General features: G+C 36.8%; 1 protein-coding gene across 8 annotated transcripts in view; it reads left to right on the forward strand.

Moving 5' to 3' along the window:
* Positions 1 to 17,260, forward strand: part of GLCE (glucuronic acid epimerase) — a 126,884-nt gene that overhangs the window by 81,652 nt on the left and 27,972 nt on the right. For 4 of the 8 annotated variants that reach the window (XM_030814657.1, XM_030814656.1, XM_030814658.1 and 1 more), the window contains one exon: positions 1,356 to 1,441. The exons of 1 other annotated variant lie outside the window; for it this stretch is intronic. In XM_030814657.1, the coding sequence (XP_030670517.1) occupies positions 1,437 to 1,441 (5 nt within the window). In that variant the 5' untranslated portion in view covers positions 1,356 to 1,436. Of the gene's footprint in view, positions 1 to 987; positions 1,502 to 2,755; positions 2,782 to 17,260 lie in introns of those variants that run through there. 3 more of the 8 variants (XM_030814659.1, XM_030814660.1, XM_030814661.1) reach the window with 3 other exon arrangements.

Here is a 17,260-nt window from a genome sequence, read left to right on the forward strand (position 1 = left end):
AACATGTAAAAGATTCCATAAAGCCCCCAAAAGTCTTGAATTTTGACCTCCTCAGTCACTTCGTGTGACTAACATGGAGAAAAGAGAAATCAAAATTTTATTGACTTTATGTTTGTTTTTAGTTTATAAATTCCCCTTGTTTTATCTCTACATTCAGGCTCTGTAAATTTATACCAAGAAAGTGCTAGAAAAATTACATTTTAAGTCAAGAAATAGACATCAATAACATACTTAAATGTTTTCTCCCTCCCCACCCCAGGCACTAGTAATGGGGGGAAACATTGGTGTCATGTCTTCAAATTCAGTATATGTTAAACTTCTGTTTAAAGTCACTTTGCTTCCTAGAGGTGGAGTTTCAGCACTAAGGAAAAAGAACAGTCTCTATCCTTATTACATGTGTGCATTGTAGGGTGTGATAAGAAGCTCAGTTTATAACCCAGGTACCCTATTAGACTGTTTAGAGACCATAGCTACTTTGTGGTTGGCTTAATAGAGAAGGAAAGATTTGTATAACATCTTAATTTCTTAATCAACATTTGCCACAGTTTGAAACCTAGAGTTTATTATGATGTGTGAGTAATAATTTAAATTCTGTCTTAAGGAAGCAATTTTTAAAACATGAAGCAGTGTGTAGGCTACATGGTACAGCTTGTTGCAGGAAGAAAACACATAACGTACATATGAAATATATGTGATGCACATATACATACATATATGGAGAAGATTTTTTTTTTTTTTTGAGACAGAGTTTCGCTCTTGTTGCCCAGGCTGGAGTGCAATGGTATGATTTCGGCTCACTGCAACCTCCGCCTCCTGGGTTCAAGCGATTCTCCTGCCTCAGCCTCCCCAGTAGCTGGCATTACAGGCACATGCCACCACGGCCGGCTAATTTTTGTATTTTTAGTAGAGAGGAGGTTTCACCATGTTGGCCAGACTGGTCTCGAACTCCTGACCTCAGGTAATCCGCCCGCCTCAGCCTCCCAAAGTGCTGGGATTACAGGCATGAGCCATCGCTCCCGGCCAGAAGATTATTTTTTAAAAAATTTTTTGACCTTATTTTTTCTGGGGCCACCGTTCCCACAGCCGAGGTGGGGATGCCGCCCCATAGAAGATGATTTTGATTTGGGAAGAAAGACGAAGTATAATTTTCTCCTTGCCAAATATTTGTAATTCAGGTTTTACCTTTGTAAATAATCCTAGTGCCAAGATTTTAGGTTATTTATATAAATGTCAGTGAAAACTTAGTTTCAACTCTTAGAAAATGTATTGATATATATATATGGAATATATTTATATGCATTAAGAAATAATCTTAGGTAAAATTTCATTTCTGCTTCACCACCTTATTTTTTTAGGTAAATGCTGTTTCTGTGCTGCAAGTTGCATTCACCTCAGATTTAAAAACCAACAGAAAGTATCTACACCCTTTGATCAGCATGAAGTAAGGTCTTAAGCAGGAGGTTAATGAAAGTTCTTGCAGTGCTGAAGTTAATTCAATTTGGTAACCTTCTTATTTGCTTAGAAAATTGTGCAGCTGGGAAATCTTAGTTTAAATATTATTTAATTCACATTTATTGCTGATAAAATTTATGTTACCTACCAATATATATAATGCATTTGTAATTCTGTGGAAAGGCAGATTGTATTTGTTTCTTGATTGCTATTCTTACCAACTTTTATGAGAAAATAAAAATTACAGAAGCTTAGAGAAAGGTGATTTTTTCAGGGGAATATGTACTCTGGTTTTACTGATTGCTTATTTGGGAAAATGTTAACATACCTTATAACAGATGTTTAACAAATATTTGTTGATTAAATGAACTGATACAGATAGATGAAGATTATTCTTTTTTTTTTTTTTTTTTTTTTTTTTTTGAGATAGAGTCTCGCTTTGTCACCCAGGCTGGAGTGCAGTGGCACGATCTCAGCTTACTGCAACCCCTGCCTCCTGGGTTCAAGCGATTCTCCTGCCTCAGCCTCACAAGTAGGTGGGATTACAGGCTTATGCCACCACGCCCTGCTAATTTTTGTATTTTTAGTAGAGACGGGGTTTCACCATGTTGGCCAGGCTAGTCTCAAACTCCTGACCTCACGTAATCTGCCCATCTCAGCCTCCCAAAGTGCTGGGATTACAGGTATGAGCCACTGTGCCTCTCCTGAAGATTATTATTTTTCTAATTGACTTAGATATCACTTCATCCATAAGCATTTTCCTTTGTTTGCCTATTATGAGTGCCTACTGTGTGTTAGGCACTAAATTATGTGTTCTCTTAATCTTAAAACTACTTTATAAAGCAGAAAGTATGATATCAGCTTAACAGATGGGGAAACTGAAGTTTGGAAAGGTCAACTAACTTGTCCAAGATTGTCAAGCTTACCAGGTTTCAAATTTAGGCCTATCAGACTAAAAAGCTCAGGTTGTCCCAAAAATATACCTTCTCCCTTTGTTTATATGACCTATTTAATTAGTTTCTTCTATATTTTCATAACATTTATTACTCAAAAACAAAACTATAGAAACCCATTATAGATTAATTTTACTAAGGTATAGTTTACATAAAATAAAATGTGCCCCTTTAAAATTTATAGTTGGATGAGTTTTGTCGGATGAATACAGTCATTTAACTACCACCACAACAATCAAAATCTAGAACATTTCCATCGTCCTCAAAAGCCCCTCATCTATGTCCCGTTATAAGTCACTCCCTTCCTGCCACTGCTGATTAACTTTTATCCCTATGATTTTCTTTCTCCAGAATGTCACATAAATGAAATTATATAGTAAGTATGCTTTTGTGTCTGACTTCTTTCACTTAGTGAAATGCTTTTGAGATTCATCTATGTTGTGGCAGGTATCAGTATCAGTGCTTTGCTGTGTTGTGTTCCAGTGTATGGATGAACCACAGTTTATCCAGTCACCATTTGGCGGACATTTGGGTTGTTTCCAGCTTGGAATTATCGTTAATAAACTGCTATAACCATACATGTTCATAACCTGTTTAGTTTTAAAATTTCTGGATTATTATGGCATTCTCTGGAGTCATATGGCCTTCTAACGAGTTCATAGATTCCTTAGTTTTAGATATGAGATACATAATTGAAGGCTGTGAGCCCTTTGTTAGAAATTGGAGATGAATTTGTTGATAGCTTTCAAAATTTGGAGGTGACATTTGAGACACGCCTTTTAAAAAAATTAGCATGTAGTAGTAGGAAATAAATGATATGAAAAATGCAGGGAAATGTAGTATAATGGCAAACACTGGACTAAGATAAATTTGGGTTCTGAGCCTATAATCTGCTTTCATTTTCCAGCTGTATCTCTTAATAGATTTTGGACAAGTTGAGACTTGAAAAAATTAGTAACCTCTCTGAAAGAAAAATGGAACTTACATTTCCACATTCTCGAGTATATACACTGATCTCATTTAGTCCTCAAGACACCTGTGAGGTACCTGTGCACTAGATAGTACTAGTGCTAGTGTACTAATGAGAAAACCGTGATTCAGAGAAGTGAAATAACTGGCAGTGGAAGAAAAGCTAGTAAGTGATTGAGTCAACAGTTGCCTCTATATCAGTTTCCTTATCTGAAAAACAAAGGTAATACCACTTTGTAGTTATGAGAATTAAGTGGGATTACATTAATAAGGACTCAAAACTGCTGCTAGTCTCTTCCTCTACCCCCCTTTTTATAAAGGTCCCCACTTCCCAGTCTCTTGACCTGCCATTCTGTTAACTATTAATTACTAAGAGAAATTTATAATATGGATACTACTCTTATGTATCTTTAAAATTGCACAAGATTATGCAGTGTCTGAAGGCTGTATATTAAATGTTTCTTTTTATCATAAACATTAGAAAAAAATTACTTGAAATTGCAAGTAGAATTTGCAGTGTTGTTTATTATACCAGATTATCCTCACGTTTCCATTAGCATATTCTCTCAATCATTTTTTCTGATATCATGCTTTCTGCATTGCTTTGTGAAGTAGCTCAAAACTGCATTCTATATAAAAAATTATCCTAATAACTCATTTAAAAACCAATTTGGGGCTGGGTGCGGTGGCTCATGCCTGTAATCCCAGCACTTTGGGAGGCCGAGGCAGGTGGATAACCTGAGGTCAGGAGTTCGAGACCAGCCTGGCCAACATGGTGAAACCCTGTTTCTACTAAAAATACAAAAAAAATCAGCCAAGCATGGTGGTGCACGCCTGTAATCCCAGCTACTTGTGAGGCTGAGGCAGGAGAATCGCTTGAACCCAGGAGGCAGAGGTTGCAGTGAGCCGAGATTGTGCCACTGCACTCCAGCCCAGGTGACTGACGAGACTCTGTCTCCAAAAAAATTAAAAAAAAAAAATTGGGCACTGATTTCTTCCACATATAATTTCTTCTGCATAGCTAATACTCTGTATCTTATGATTTTTAAAATTACTATAAGCAGGGTTCTTGATGAACCTTTCTCCTTTAGACATTCCAGTTTGCAGGATAGCACCAAACTTGGTAAAAGACGTTTCATAAAAACTTATTGTCAACAACTATTCTATAGAACCTGTGCTTGAACCATGCAGAGTAAACACATCATTAAGTTTTCTTTTTCTTGGCTTTCCTAATGAGTGGAGAAATCTTAACACAGCTGGAGAAGCCTGGAACTCCTTTCTGAACTGATTTATTTACATAGCATATGGTTATTTTGACACATTGCTTAGAAGCAAGCAGAGAGCTTTTAAAGTTAAGTGCTACACAGTACTTCAAAGAACATTTTAGCTACACTGTAATTGTTCAGCTTTTCTGGATACAAAGCATCTCTTTGCTGTTAAAAAAACATTCCTGTCCCACTTTTTTATGTTATGGCTTTCAATGCTAGAGAAAAGTAAGCTGAATGTATTTAAAAGCTCTTTTTAAAAACGTATTTTAGTTTCAGAAGCTGATGCATAATGCTAGTAGTTTAAGATTGTGTCTGCACAACCAAGGGTAAATCTTTCTGCTCTTATCTAGTTGGTGTGAAAGTATATGGTGACTTGGAGCCATACTATGATACTATGGTCTGATGTAAAGAACTTACACTTCAAAGCCAGATTAAATCTAGCTTTAAATCCCACTGTGTGCTCACTAATAATTTTTCTTCAGCAGAATTAAGAACTACTCAGTTTCTGCAACCATATGTGGGTGATAAAAAAAAATCTTCTTAGGGTTTGATTTCAATAACCAAAAGTATATCTAATGCTTAGCATATATGGTAAAACTACTCGTTAAACCTTTCCTTTTTCTGTGACCTTCCCCACCCTCCCAAAAAGGAACAACTTCCTTTCTCATTGAAATGAAGATTTTTTTTTAGCCTAAATATGTTTTATTAAGGTTTGAGGATAAATGAGAGTAGCAGGGTTGACCTACTTATGAAGTGCTGATGATGATTTTCATTCAGCACAAGCTCTGGATTGTGGGAAGAATAGGTTGCCATACAGGTAACAAAACCCGATAGAATAGTTTGAAAATGAACATACATAACTATAAACATGGCGACAAAATACATGCCTTCAGTGTGTCTGAATAAGGCACATTTGAGTTGAATGCCTGAATAGACATTGATAGAGGGAGATATATATATAAATAAAAAGTGCCCTGCATCTTCAAGGAATTCAATCTAGAGAAAAATACCCACAGATTCATAGTTACATGCAAACCAGACTTGAAGAATTTGTGTAATTGAGATATAGTAAAGGGCTACATGGGGAGAGAGTGATTAATTTGTACATTGAGAAACTTTCTGGTGAGATGGTATGACAGCGACTGTGGGTTTCCTCTCAGGGTCTGTTTTCCCCTTAATAATAGAACCCTGTTTTTTTCCACTTGGCATGTGGCTGCCTAGAACAGAGGTGCCTCCTAGCTTCCCTTGCAGCTAGAGGTGGCCATATGACTAAGATTTGACTAATGAAATGTTGGAAATGTTGTGTGAAGCTTGAGGAAAGTCTCGTTAGTGTGAATTAGTTCTACTGAGAGATGTGCTGTTTTGCCCTTTTGCCTTTCTTTTTCTCCCTGGGATACAACACAGACATGATGGCTGAGGCTTCAGTAGCTTTCTTGAGGCATAAGGTGATGTAGAAAGATAGAAAGTACCTAGGTCCTTGATGAGCACGTAGCTGCATATATGCTCCAGACTGCCTATTTCTAGGTATATTTTATATGAGTGAAAACCCAAGCTGGAACATAAGATGGTTTATTTCTGGTGTCTGTTACTAATAGCAAAACCTGTTCCTCACAGGTACAGATAGCAGTGTGGTACAAGCATCTGACTCCCTCTAACCCCACATCTAGTTACCACTGAAATGACTATAAATATATCTAAATAGCGTGTACCAGCATTGAAAACACCGAAAAGGAAGTGTTCACATACCTGAAATACCAACATCCCAAGAAAAAGAAATAACTGCAGTAGGTTGAAATGTTATCAAATATGTTAAAAATCTGTGAGTTCATATGTTACTTTTTTTTAAAGCTCCTTATGTTTGGAGACTAGGGAGCCAATTCATTATTTTGAAAATTGATAAAGATTTAATCATTAATTCTGCCCTTCCTATACAAACTGTATATCTCAGGGTAACCAAGTAGTTGGCAAGAGCAAGATTTTCTTTATAGAAATATTTTAACTATACATTAAGAAGGGCTGATAGAATATCACCCATTTTGCAACTTTTAATGAAACGATCATCAGTGATTGCTAAAAGTAATATTGGGTGAACTGCTAAAGGGTAACTTTATAATGGCTTTCCTCTTCTTTTTTGGCTACAACACAGACATGGCTGAGGCTTCAGTAGCTTTCTTGGGTCATATAATGGCGTTATAATGGATTAGGCTAAAAATAGGGATTAATCTTAACATCATAAAAAGAGAGACAATTGAACATTATATACTTCCTGATGAAAGTTCACATCTTTATCATGAAGTATCCTTGTGAAAAATCAAGCTCTACTGTTATCAAACCTCTAGATATCTAGTAACTGATATGTAAGAAATATTGAGGAGACAGACTCTGAAATAAGATTCTGCAACCTTAAAAATACAGGAATGTTGCACTCAATACCAGGGCAAAAGCACATACTCTTGATATAACAGATTACTTCTGTAACAAGAAAATTGTAGAAAACATTTTTTTTATGCTTGTAGGTTTTTTAAATTGTGGAGTCTTTGGAGTGAGACGTAGAAAATTAGTTCATAAGGCAACAGGCTGGGATGAAAGTGGGGGCTAGCTAACGGGGAGGCATACATTAAAAGGGTGTTGGATATTAATAAGTAAGGCCTATAGGATGGAAACTAAAAAATGCAATATCCGAATAAGAAACAATAAAATAGAAACTAAATAGGCAGTATATAGATTAAACTGCACCAGAAGCAACAGAGAGTGGATTAGAAAATTGTATTAGTGATACAGACTACAAATTTGAGAAGCTCTCCCAAAATGCAGAGGAAAAGGGGGAGAAGAGATGAAAAAAGAAAATTTGAAGAAAAAGATGATTGACATAAAGGATAGAGTACAGAGATCCAATATATACAATTGACATTTTGGAAGAGACCAGAACAAATTCAACAGGAACAATTATTAAACACGCTATGGGATAAAAACTTTTCTGAGATGAAGGATGACCTGAGCCTGCAATTCGAACAGGCTTGTTGCCAAACACCAGGAAAAATTAATGAAAACAGCCTAACAACTAAATCTATTCTGGTGAAACTTTGTACTTTCTCTTGTTAAAATCATCATCGTCGTCGTCATCATCATCATCATGATCATCAGGCATCCAGGAAGGGAGAAAAACAAGAAAACATATAAGTTGTTCACAAGGAAAGAAAAGGTGGACTAGCTTTAGATTGATTGTTCTTATCATTAAACATTGGCTTGTTCTTACCATTAAACAGTTGAGCAGTGTATACAGAGTTCTGTAGGCAATTTGGACCCTAAAATTCTTTATTCAGCCAAGTTGTTTGATGAAGAAGCAACACATATTTTCAATTCTGCAAGACTTCAAAATATATACCACCCACCTACCCTTCTAAAAGAATTATTTCAAAACATACTGTAGCTGAGAGATTTCTGCAACATACAGGCAAAAGCCAAAACTTACAAATTTTTTCCAAGCATGACTTTAGGGCTTAGCTAACTCTTGAATCACTGCTTCGTAAATTGATTCAAGAGTTAACTAAAGTCATTCTCACTGGAGCACAAACTAATTATTCTGCAAAAATCAATATGCTAGTGACCCTAATTTTCAGAATTGCCTAAGATAGTTCTGAGTTTGGGCAGCATATGTATTTGCACTTGCACATAGTACCTACTTTATGCATATGGTATATTAACAGTGGTTCTCAAAGTGTGATTCCCTGACCAGAAGCATAGGTTTCGCCTAGAACTTGGTAGAAAAGCAGGTTTTTAGGTCTCTACCTAGATTTAGTAAATCAGAAACTGTGGGGTTTGGGAACAGCAATCTGTGTTTGAACAAACCTTCTAGGTAATTCTAATGCCCAGTGAAATTTAGAGCCAGTTGTATTGGTTCTCAGACCAAATTAATCGTCAGAATCACTTGTGTAAGACTTTGAAACATCTTTTCCCAGTCCAGATGAGACTTAATTATCTGGATTTGGAAACCACTGGTCTGATAAAGCTTAGAACCAAAAGACCACCATATCAATTTCTGAGCCTTAGTATTTTCTATTGTAAAATAGCACTCATTTTCCTGACCATTTCATTGGATTGTTGCAGAAATTAAATGAAGAAATGAATGTAAAAGTACTTTGCAGTGTAGATAAGGAAATCCATAGCTACAAGTTCATTATCCTGTGTTTGAAAAGAGCCTCACTTAATGGTTGTTAATATTCTCTTGGAGACCAGTATATACCATCTGTGTTGGGCTTCAGTGAAGTGTTCTCCTCATGCAGCTCTTCCTAGTATCTTTCCCTTTCCTAACTAAACTACCTGCCACACTACTTTTTATTTGATTTTCAAATTCAATTATTATATTTATTTTACCACCTTTTCAATGTGGATTTTTTTTCAATTGCTTTCTGTATGTTCAAGTCTTGTATCTTCAAGGTTCTAAGTTATTTGAGAGCAGAAATCGTTTCTATATATATTTTTATTTTCCTCAGTATCAGATCTTAAGCTAAGCTATACATCTATATATATCTATATACTATAGATATATAGTAATACTAAGTAAAATGCTTCACTTATTGAATTTAATCTGTTAATTAGCGCATTGTCATTAACTGTTGTAGGAATTGATGAGGATTTTCTTTTTCTATTTCATTAATTTAGTGCTTTGATGCAAACAGCTTTCCTTCTAGTAGTATGAAAAGGTGGTTGGCCTGGAACCAGTCAACATCTGTACTTCTTAAAATTGTTTTTTAAAGGTTCATCATATTATTCTTTCTGCCTAGTTTATGGTTGCTGAAGTTAAGAAAACTGGAACTAGGTGTGGTAGCTCATGCCTGTAGTCCCATCACTTTGGGAAGCCGAGGCATGGGGTGTTGCTTGAGTTCAGCAGTTCAAGACCAGTCTGGGAAACATAGTGAGACTTCATCTCTACTAAAAATAAAAATAAAAAATAAAAATTAGCTAAGCATGATGGTGTGCACCTGTAGTCCCAGCTACCCAGGAGGCTAAGGCAGGAGGATCACTTGAGCCCAAGAGATTGCAGCTACAGTGAGCTATCAGCATGGCACTGCACTCCAGCCTGGGTGACAGAGTGAGAGATCCTGTCCAAAAAAAAAAAAAATGAAAAGAAAGGAGAAAGGAAAGAAAAAAAGAAAACTGAAATTGCTTTGGTGTCCTGTTAGGGGTAAGACAGATTTTCCTACAAAAGTATGTCAGGTAGGAGGCCCAGTAGGCTTAGAATATGAATTTCCACACCTGAGCTAATAGAAGCCACCAGGTGGTCTCAGGTCTTATGAGTAAAACGCAATAACCACGAATGTGTCTTACCCCAACTTCTAGTTCTGTTTTGCATTTTTATTTATACATTATCTTTAAAGGTTAATAAAATTAGCTTTCCTTAGATGGTTCTCCTTTATCTCTACAGTGTTGAAATTTTTTATTTTTGTTTTGCTTTTTCCTTTCATAGCTTCAAAGCTGATTTATTGGCTCAGCTCAGTGGCTCACACCTGTAATCCCAGCACTTTGGGAGGCTAAACGGATCACTTGAGCCCAGGAGTTCAAGACCAGCCTGAGTAACTAATGAGACTGCCCCATCTCAAAAAAAAAAAAAAAAAAAACAGCCAATTTGTGTTGCGTGACACGAGCAAATAAATTTGACCTTTGGTGTCACTAGTGATTTTCATTCTAAGGGTAATTACAGTCTGTATTCAAGATTATATGTTCTTGCCGGAAATTAAACTAAGTAGAAAAAAAAAGTTAAAGCTTTTTATTCCCCTTGACCTCTTGCCTTTTTAAAAATTATTTTTATTTTTGCTATGGCTAATAAAAAGTCATAGAATAAAATAATTTTTTTTTAAAAAAAGACAGGGCCTCAGGTCACCCAGGCTGGTCTGGAACTCCTGGTTTCAAGTCATCCTCCCACCTTGGTCTCCCAAAGTGCTGGGATGACAGGTGTGAGCCACCATGCCCAGCCCAAAAAATAGCTTTATCTTTACATTCTTCTGTTTTACACCCTAATTTCTTGTACTAATGTTAGTTACTCATATATACTGCCACCTTGGGGCTTTTAGAACATGAGTACATTTTCAAAGCCTCAGATTAACATGGGGAAAGTTTTGCTTCAATGAGCTATGCCAGAACATCGTAATAATTATTAACAGAAATAAGGTATTATAATGCATTTGTAAGCTATTGCTGGATTTGTGGGGCCAGTGAGGATTCTGTTGTCAAGAGCTTAATTATTCTAATCCCTGGGGACCAGGTAGCTTTCTTAGAATATATATACATAACATTCACAATCATGACTCTCATTTCTGTCCCTTTCTAATATTAATATGGCATTTAATTATACTGTTAGATTTAAAGAAAATTCAAAAATTTCAGTAGCTTCATTCAGAAATGCTAATACATTTTTAGAACAACTAGATAACTTTTCCTAAAATTGTGTTTACCTGTGTGAACTGTTGATTTATGGTAAAATTAAACTATAACCAAAACAAGACCTGTGAATGTCTGAATTCAGTTCGCACTCTAGTAACCTGTTATAAGTTAAAATCTTCTGGGGAAGGGGAGTATTCAGCTTCTGAAATATAATATTTATATATCTGTTCTAAGATACCCTGTGACATATCAGAGCACGGGCTTTGGAGTCAGACTGAAAAACTGGAGTTAAAATACCGTTCTTAATACTAGATATGTGGACCATCAAATAATCATGTGGCTTCAGGTAAATTACTTAACATCACAGTGCCTCAGTTTCATCATCTGTAAGTAGGGAATGCACAAAATTTTTTTATCAAGTTTAAGTTCTCGTCTTGGCTTTGTTCCTGTCCTTTTCCTTTAGTAAATCTTTTTGTGGGTTCTTATGCCTTAGTCTTTTCATCTATGAAATTAAAATAATATAACTTACTATAGGAATACATTGGAGATACTGCAGATTCAGTTCCAGACCACCATAATGTGAATATCACAATAAAGTGACTCACACACATTTTTTGGTTTCCCAGTGCTTATAAAAGTTATGTTTATTCTGTATTGTAGTCTGTTAAGTGTAGAATAGCATTATGTCTAAAAAATATACATACCTGGCTGGGCGCAGTGACTCATGGCTGTAATCCCAGCACTTTGGGAGGCCAAGGTGGGGAGGATCACTTGAGATCAGGAGTTCAAGATCAGCCTTGCCAGCATGGTGAAACCCTATCTCTACTAAAAATGCAAAAATTAGTCAGGTGTGGTGGCATATGCCCATAATTCCAGCTACTTGGGAGGCTGAGGCACAAGAATCGCTTGAACCCGGGAGGTAGAGGTTTCAGTGAGCCGAGATCACGTCCCTGCACTCCAGCCTGGGAGACAGAGCAAGACTCTGTCTCAAAAAAAAAAAAAAAAAAAAAAAAGTACATACCTTAATTTGAAAATACTTTATTGCTTAAAAATTGTTAGAGATTGTCTGAGCCCTTAGCAAGTCATAATCTTTTTACTGGTGGAGGGTCTTCCCTTGATGTTGATGGCTGCTAAATGCTCAGGGTGGTGGTTGCTGAAGATTGTGGTAGCTGTGGGAATTTCTTAAAATAAGACAACGATGAAGTTTGCCACATAGAATGACTCTTCCTTTCATGAAAGATTTATCTGTATCATTCCATGCCATTTGATAGCATTTTATTCACAATACAACTTCTTTCAAAATTGGAGTCAATCATCCCAAATCCTGCTGTTGCTTTATTAACTAAGTTTATGTGATATTCCAAATCCTTTGTTGTCGTTTCTTTTTCTTTTCTTTTTTGTTTTTTGAGACAAGAGTCTCACTCTGTCTTCTAGGCTGGAGTGCAGGGGCACCGTGTCGGCTCACTGCAACCTCCGTCTCCTGGGTTCAAACAATTCTTCTGCCTCAGCCTCCCAAGTAGCTGGGATTACAGGTGCCCACCACCACTCCCAGCTAATTTTTATATTTTTAGTAGAAACAGGGTTTCACCATGTTGGCCAGGCTGCTCTTGAACTCCTTAACTCAGGTGATCTTCCCGCCTCGGCCTCCTAAAGTACTGGGATTACAGGCGTGAGCCACTGCGCCCGGCCAGTCATTTCAACAGTGTTCATGGCATCTTCACCAGGTGTAGATTCCATCCCAAGAAACCACTTTATTTGCTCATCCATGAGATTGCATCAATTCAACCCCGTCTTCAGAATCTACTTCTAATTCTGGTTCTCTTGCTGTTTTCACCACATCTGTAGTTACTTCCTCCACTGAAGTTTTGAACCCCTCAAAGTCATCCATGAAGGTGGGAATCAACTTACAAACCCTGTTCATGTTGATATTTTGACCTCCTCCCATGAGTCATGAATATTCTTAATGGCATCTAGAATGGTGGATCCTTTCCAGCAGGTTTTCAATTTATTTTACCTAGATCCGTCAGAGGAATCACCATCTATGGCCCGCTATAGCATTACAAAATGTATTTATTAAATGCTAAGACCTGAAAGTTGGCTGGGTGTGGTGGCTCATGCCTGTAATCCCAGCACTTTGGGAGGCCAAGGTGGGTGGATCACGAGTTCAGGAGTTTGAGACTAGCCTGGCCAACATAGTGAAACCCTGTCTCTACTAAAAATATAAAAATTAGCCAGCCATGGTGGCACATGCCTCTAATCCCAGCTACTCAGGAGGCTGAGGCAGAAGAATCGCTTGAATCCGGGAGGCAGAGGTTGCAGTGAGCCGAGATCATGCCACTGCACTCTAGCCTGGACCATAGAGTGAGACTCCATCTAAAAAAAAAAAAAAAAAAAAAAAAAAAGACATGAAAGTCAAATTGCTTTTTCATCTGTGGGTTGCAGAATGGATGTTGTGTTAGCAGGCATGGATACAGAATTAATCTCCTTGTACATCTCCATCAGAGCTCTTGGGTGACCAGATGTATCGTCAATGGGCAGTAACATTTTGAAAGGAATCTTTTTTCTGTGCAGTAGGTCTCAACAGTGGGCTTCAGATACTCAGTAAACCATGTCATAAACAGATGTGCTATCATCCAGGCTTTGTTGTTCCATTTATAGAGTGCAGGAAGAGTAGATTTAGCATAATTCTTAAGGGCTCTAGTATTTTCAGAATTATAAAGGAGCATTGGCCTCAACTTAAAGTCACCAGTTGCATTAGCCCCTAACAAGAGTCGGCTGGTGCTTTGAAGCCAGGCATTGACTTCTCTCTAGCTATGAAAGTCCTAGATGGCATCTTCTTCTAATAGAAGACTGCTTTGTCTACATTGAAAATCTGTTTAGTGTGGCTGCTTTCATCAATGATCTTAGCTAGAGCTTCTGAATAACTTGCTGTAGCTTCTACATCAGCACTTGCTGCTTTACCTTGTACCTGATAAACCAGCCTCTGCTAGCTTCCAACTTTTCTTCTGCAGCTTCATCACCTCTCTCAGCCTTCATAAAATTGAAGAGGGTTAGGGCTTTGCTGTGGATTATTAGGCTTTGGCTTCAGGGAATATTGTGGCTGGTTTGACCTTAAGACCGCCCAAATTTTCTCTGTATCAGCAATAAGGCTGTTTCACTTTCTTTTCATTCATGTGTTCACCGAAGTAGCAATTTTAACTTCCACCAAGAACTTTTCCATTGCTATCACAACTTGGCTGTTTGGCACAAGGGGCCTAGCTTTTAGCCTATTTTGGCTTTAGACATGCCCTTCTCACTGAGCTTAATCATTTCTAGCTTTTGTTTTAAAGTGAGAGACATGTGGCTCTTCCTTTCACTTGAATAGTTAACTGGTCATTGTAGAGTTATTAATTGGCCTAATGTCCATATTATTGTGTCTCAGAAAATAGCAAGGCCCAAGGAGAAGGTCAGAAACAGGGAATCGGGGAACAGCTGGTCATTGGAGCAGTCAGAACACATACAACATTTATCAATAAAGGTTGCCATCTTACATGAGTACAGTTAATAGTACCCCAAAACAATTACAATAGCAACATTGAAGATACGGATCACAGATCACCATAACATATAATTATGAGAAAATATTAGAAATACTGTGAGAATTCGGTAACATAAAGCATGTCCATATATATACCTCCTACTCAGTTTCTTTGGGATTTTTTTCCTAGAAATGCAATCTTATTTGAAGTATTATGAGCACTTGTATCACAGATCATTTCAATTTTGTTACTAAAAAATAGAAGAGACTTGCAAAATTTCCTTCCTGTTTTGCCTTATTGTGAGTAGCTACCAGAGAATTCTACTTGTTTATGTTACTAGAAGGATCCTAACAACCAAAAATATTAGGCAGTTCTCCTTTGAGTTACAACTATCACTGGATATTTAACAATTTGACTGTATAATTTAAATCTTGGTCTATTAAGCAGTAAACAGATGGAACATTACTAACAGCAGTAATTAAATTGTAAATCTGTTTTAAAATTGGCCAATATACAGCATCACAGTCCATATTCTGTTATGTCAGTTATGTTCATTTTTATTTGGATTACAATTTCTGAATACCCAAATATTGGAAAGAAAACAAAGTTGTCTGGTTCAAATGTCTGTTTTTTATTTTTATTTTTTTAATTATATAGGGCAAGTGCTTGCTTGCTTGCTTCCTTTCAAGAAAGGAAGGAAAGGAGGCAGCAAAGGAGAGGAAAGAATATTTAACAATGTTCATTTATTCAACAAACCTTTAATGAATATCTACTCTGAGCTAGGCACACATTTTTTTTTGCCCCCTCACTCTGTTGCCCAGGCTGGAGTGCAATGGCGATCTCAGCTCGTGGCAACCTCTGCCTCCCAGGTTCAAGCAATTCTCCTGCCTCAGCCTCCCAAGTAGCTGGGACAACAGGTGCGCACCACCATGCCCAGCTAATTTTTTGTATTTTTAGTAGAGATGGGGTTTCACCATGTTGACCAGGCTGGTCTCAAACTCCTGACCTTGTCAAGTGATCCTCCCACCTCGGCCTCCCAAAGTGCTGGGATTACAGGCATGAGCCAAGCTAGGCACATTTCTAAGTATTGGGGATAAAACAGTGACCAGGAGAAGCAAAACCCCAGCCCTCATGGAATTTGCATTCTAGTGGATTGGGGATGAATAATTTAAATGTATCATATGTCAAATGGTGATAAATTCTATGAAAAAAATAAAACTGAGTAAGGATCTACAGAATGATGGGGTGAGAACTGGTATTTTAGATAAGGTGGTCAGGGAAGCCCTTTCTATTGTATTGGCATTTAAGCGGTGACCTGAATGAAGTGAGAGAGCCATCCAAATGGATATCTGGAGAAATAGAGTGCTAGGCATGGGGAATGACAAGTGCAAATACCCTGACTTGGGAGCATGCTTAACTGTCAATCTTCAATTCATTCTACCTGGAAGCTTTTCTTAACACCTTAAAAGGTTAAGGTGTTTTATAGCGTAGTCTACATAACTTTTTTTTACAGTTCTTAAATCTTAGCATTCTTATTTTTTCTGCCTGCTAATTTGTCCTTCAGAGACATGGATAATGCCTTACCTGCCACATAGTAGCTGCTGAACAAATATTGATCAAAACAATCACTGAGTTTGATTATTTGTTGAGCAATTACTATTTCATCTACTTACTCAGTATCAATAAATTATTTTTTCAATAAGAGTAAGCATTCTTCTCAATCAAGGAATTATAGGAAACATAAATAGATGCGTAAGTAGATAAGAGAAATAAGCAGGGAAACCTTGGCCTACGTTATTCAGAGGAAAAAAAGCCAATAACAATGTAAGTGAATATTTAAAAAACCTATTGAAAGGTTGTTCTTTACTGAAATATAACCTTCATATTTTGAAAGCTCATGATGCTATCCATAGTTCCTGATATTTAGTGAATTACTCTAATAGTTACTTGGAGTAACTAGGAAAATAAATCTGAAAAGTAAAGTATCACAGAAAAGATAGTTGAATTGCAAATCGCTTTAGAATAGAACAATTTACTTTCCAAAAAAAACCCCTAAAAGTTATATTTTACTTTCCCTAATTTTTAACTATTTCTACAAAGAAGTTTTTCCACAGTTTCTTTATGATGCTTACTGCATGACATTTTCTGTTTTAGATATCCAGCATTGTAAGACCTGATTTTTATTGGATTCTATTTCTAATGAAATAAATCTTTAGGGTCAGCAGTAGGTGAGGTTTCAAGATTTTTTTTTTTATTTGTGAGTTTTTCATTTGTTGGTTTTACCTAAAACATCAATCTATTTTGTAGATGTGGCAAAAGCTTCAAAATAAGTAGGAAGCCTCTCACCACTCAAAGTTACCATCATTTATACCTAGCAGAATGTCAGTGCAATCTACTTCTTGAAATTTCAGAGTATCTGTGTCAGTTTTCTATAATTTGGCAACATTATAATGAAATTACTGTGTTTCTCTTTAAATGAGCCTATTTTTTAGTTAATACTGTATGTCAACACTCAGAGATTTCCTTCTCTTCATCTTCCTTCCATCTCCCTTATCCCTGCCCCCGTGAAAAAACCCTGTGCCCATTTGAAAGCTAAATTTTTCTACAGATTTTTAACTGACATTTTTTTCTTTCAATATTTTAACAAAGTTAACCTTGTCCTTCTTAGTTTTTCATTTTTTTTTTAAGAGATGAGATCTCGCTGTGTTGCCCAGGCTGG

The sequence above is a fragment of the Nomascus leucogenys genome, chromosome 6 (genome assembly GCF_006542625.1).
Source record: "Nomascus leucogenys isolate Asia chromosome 6, Asia_NLE_v1, whole genome shotgun sequence".
Lineage (NCBI taxonomy): Eukaryota > Metazoa > Chordata > Mammalia > Primates > Hylobatidae > Nomascus > Nomascus leucogenys.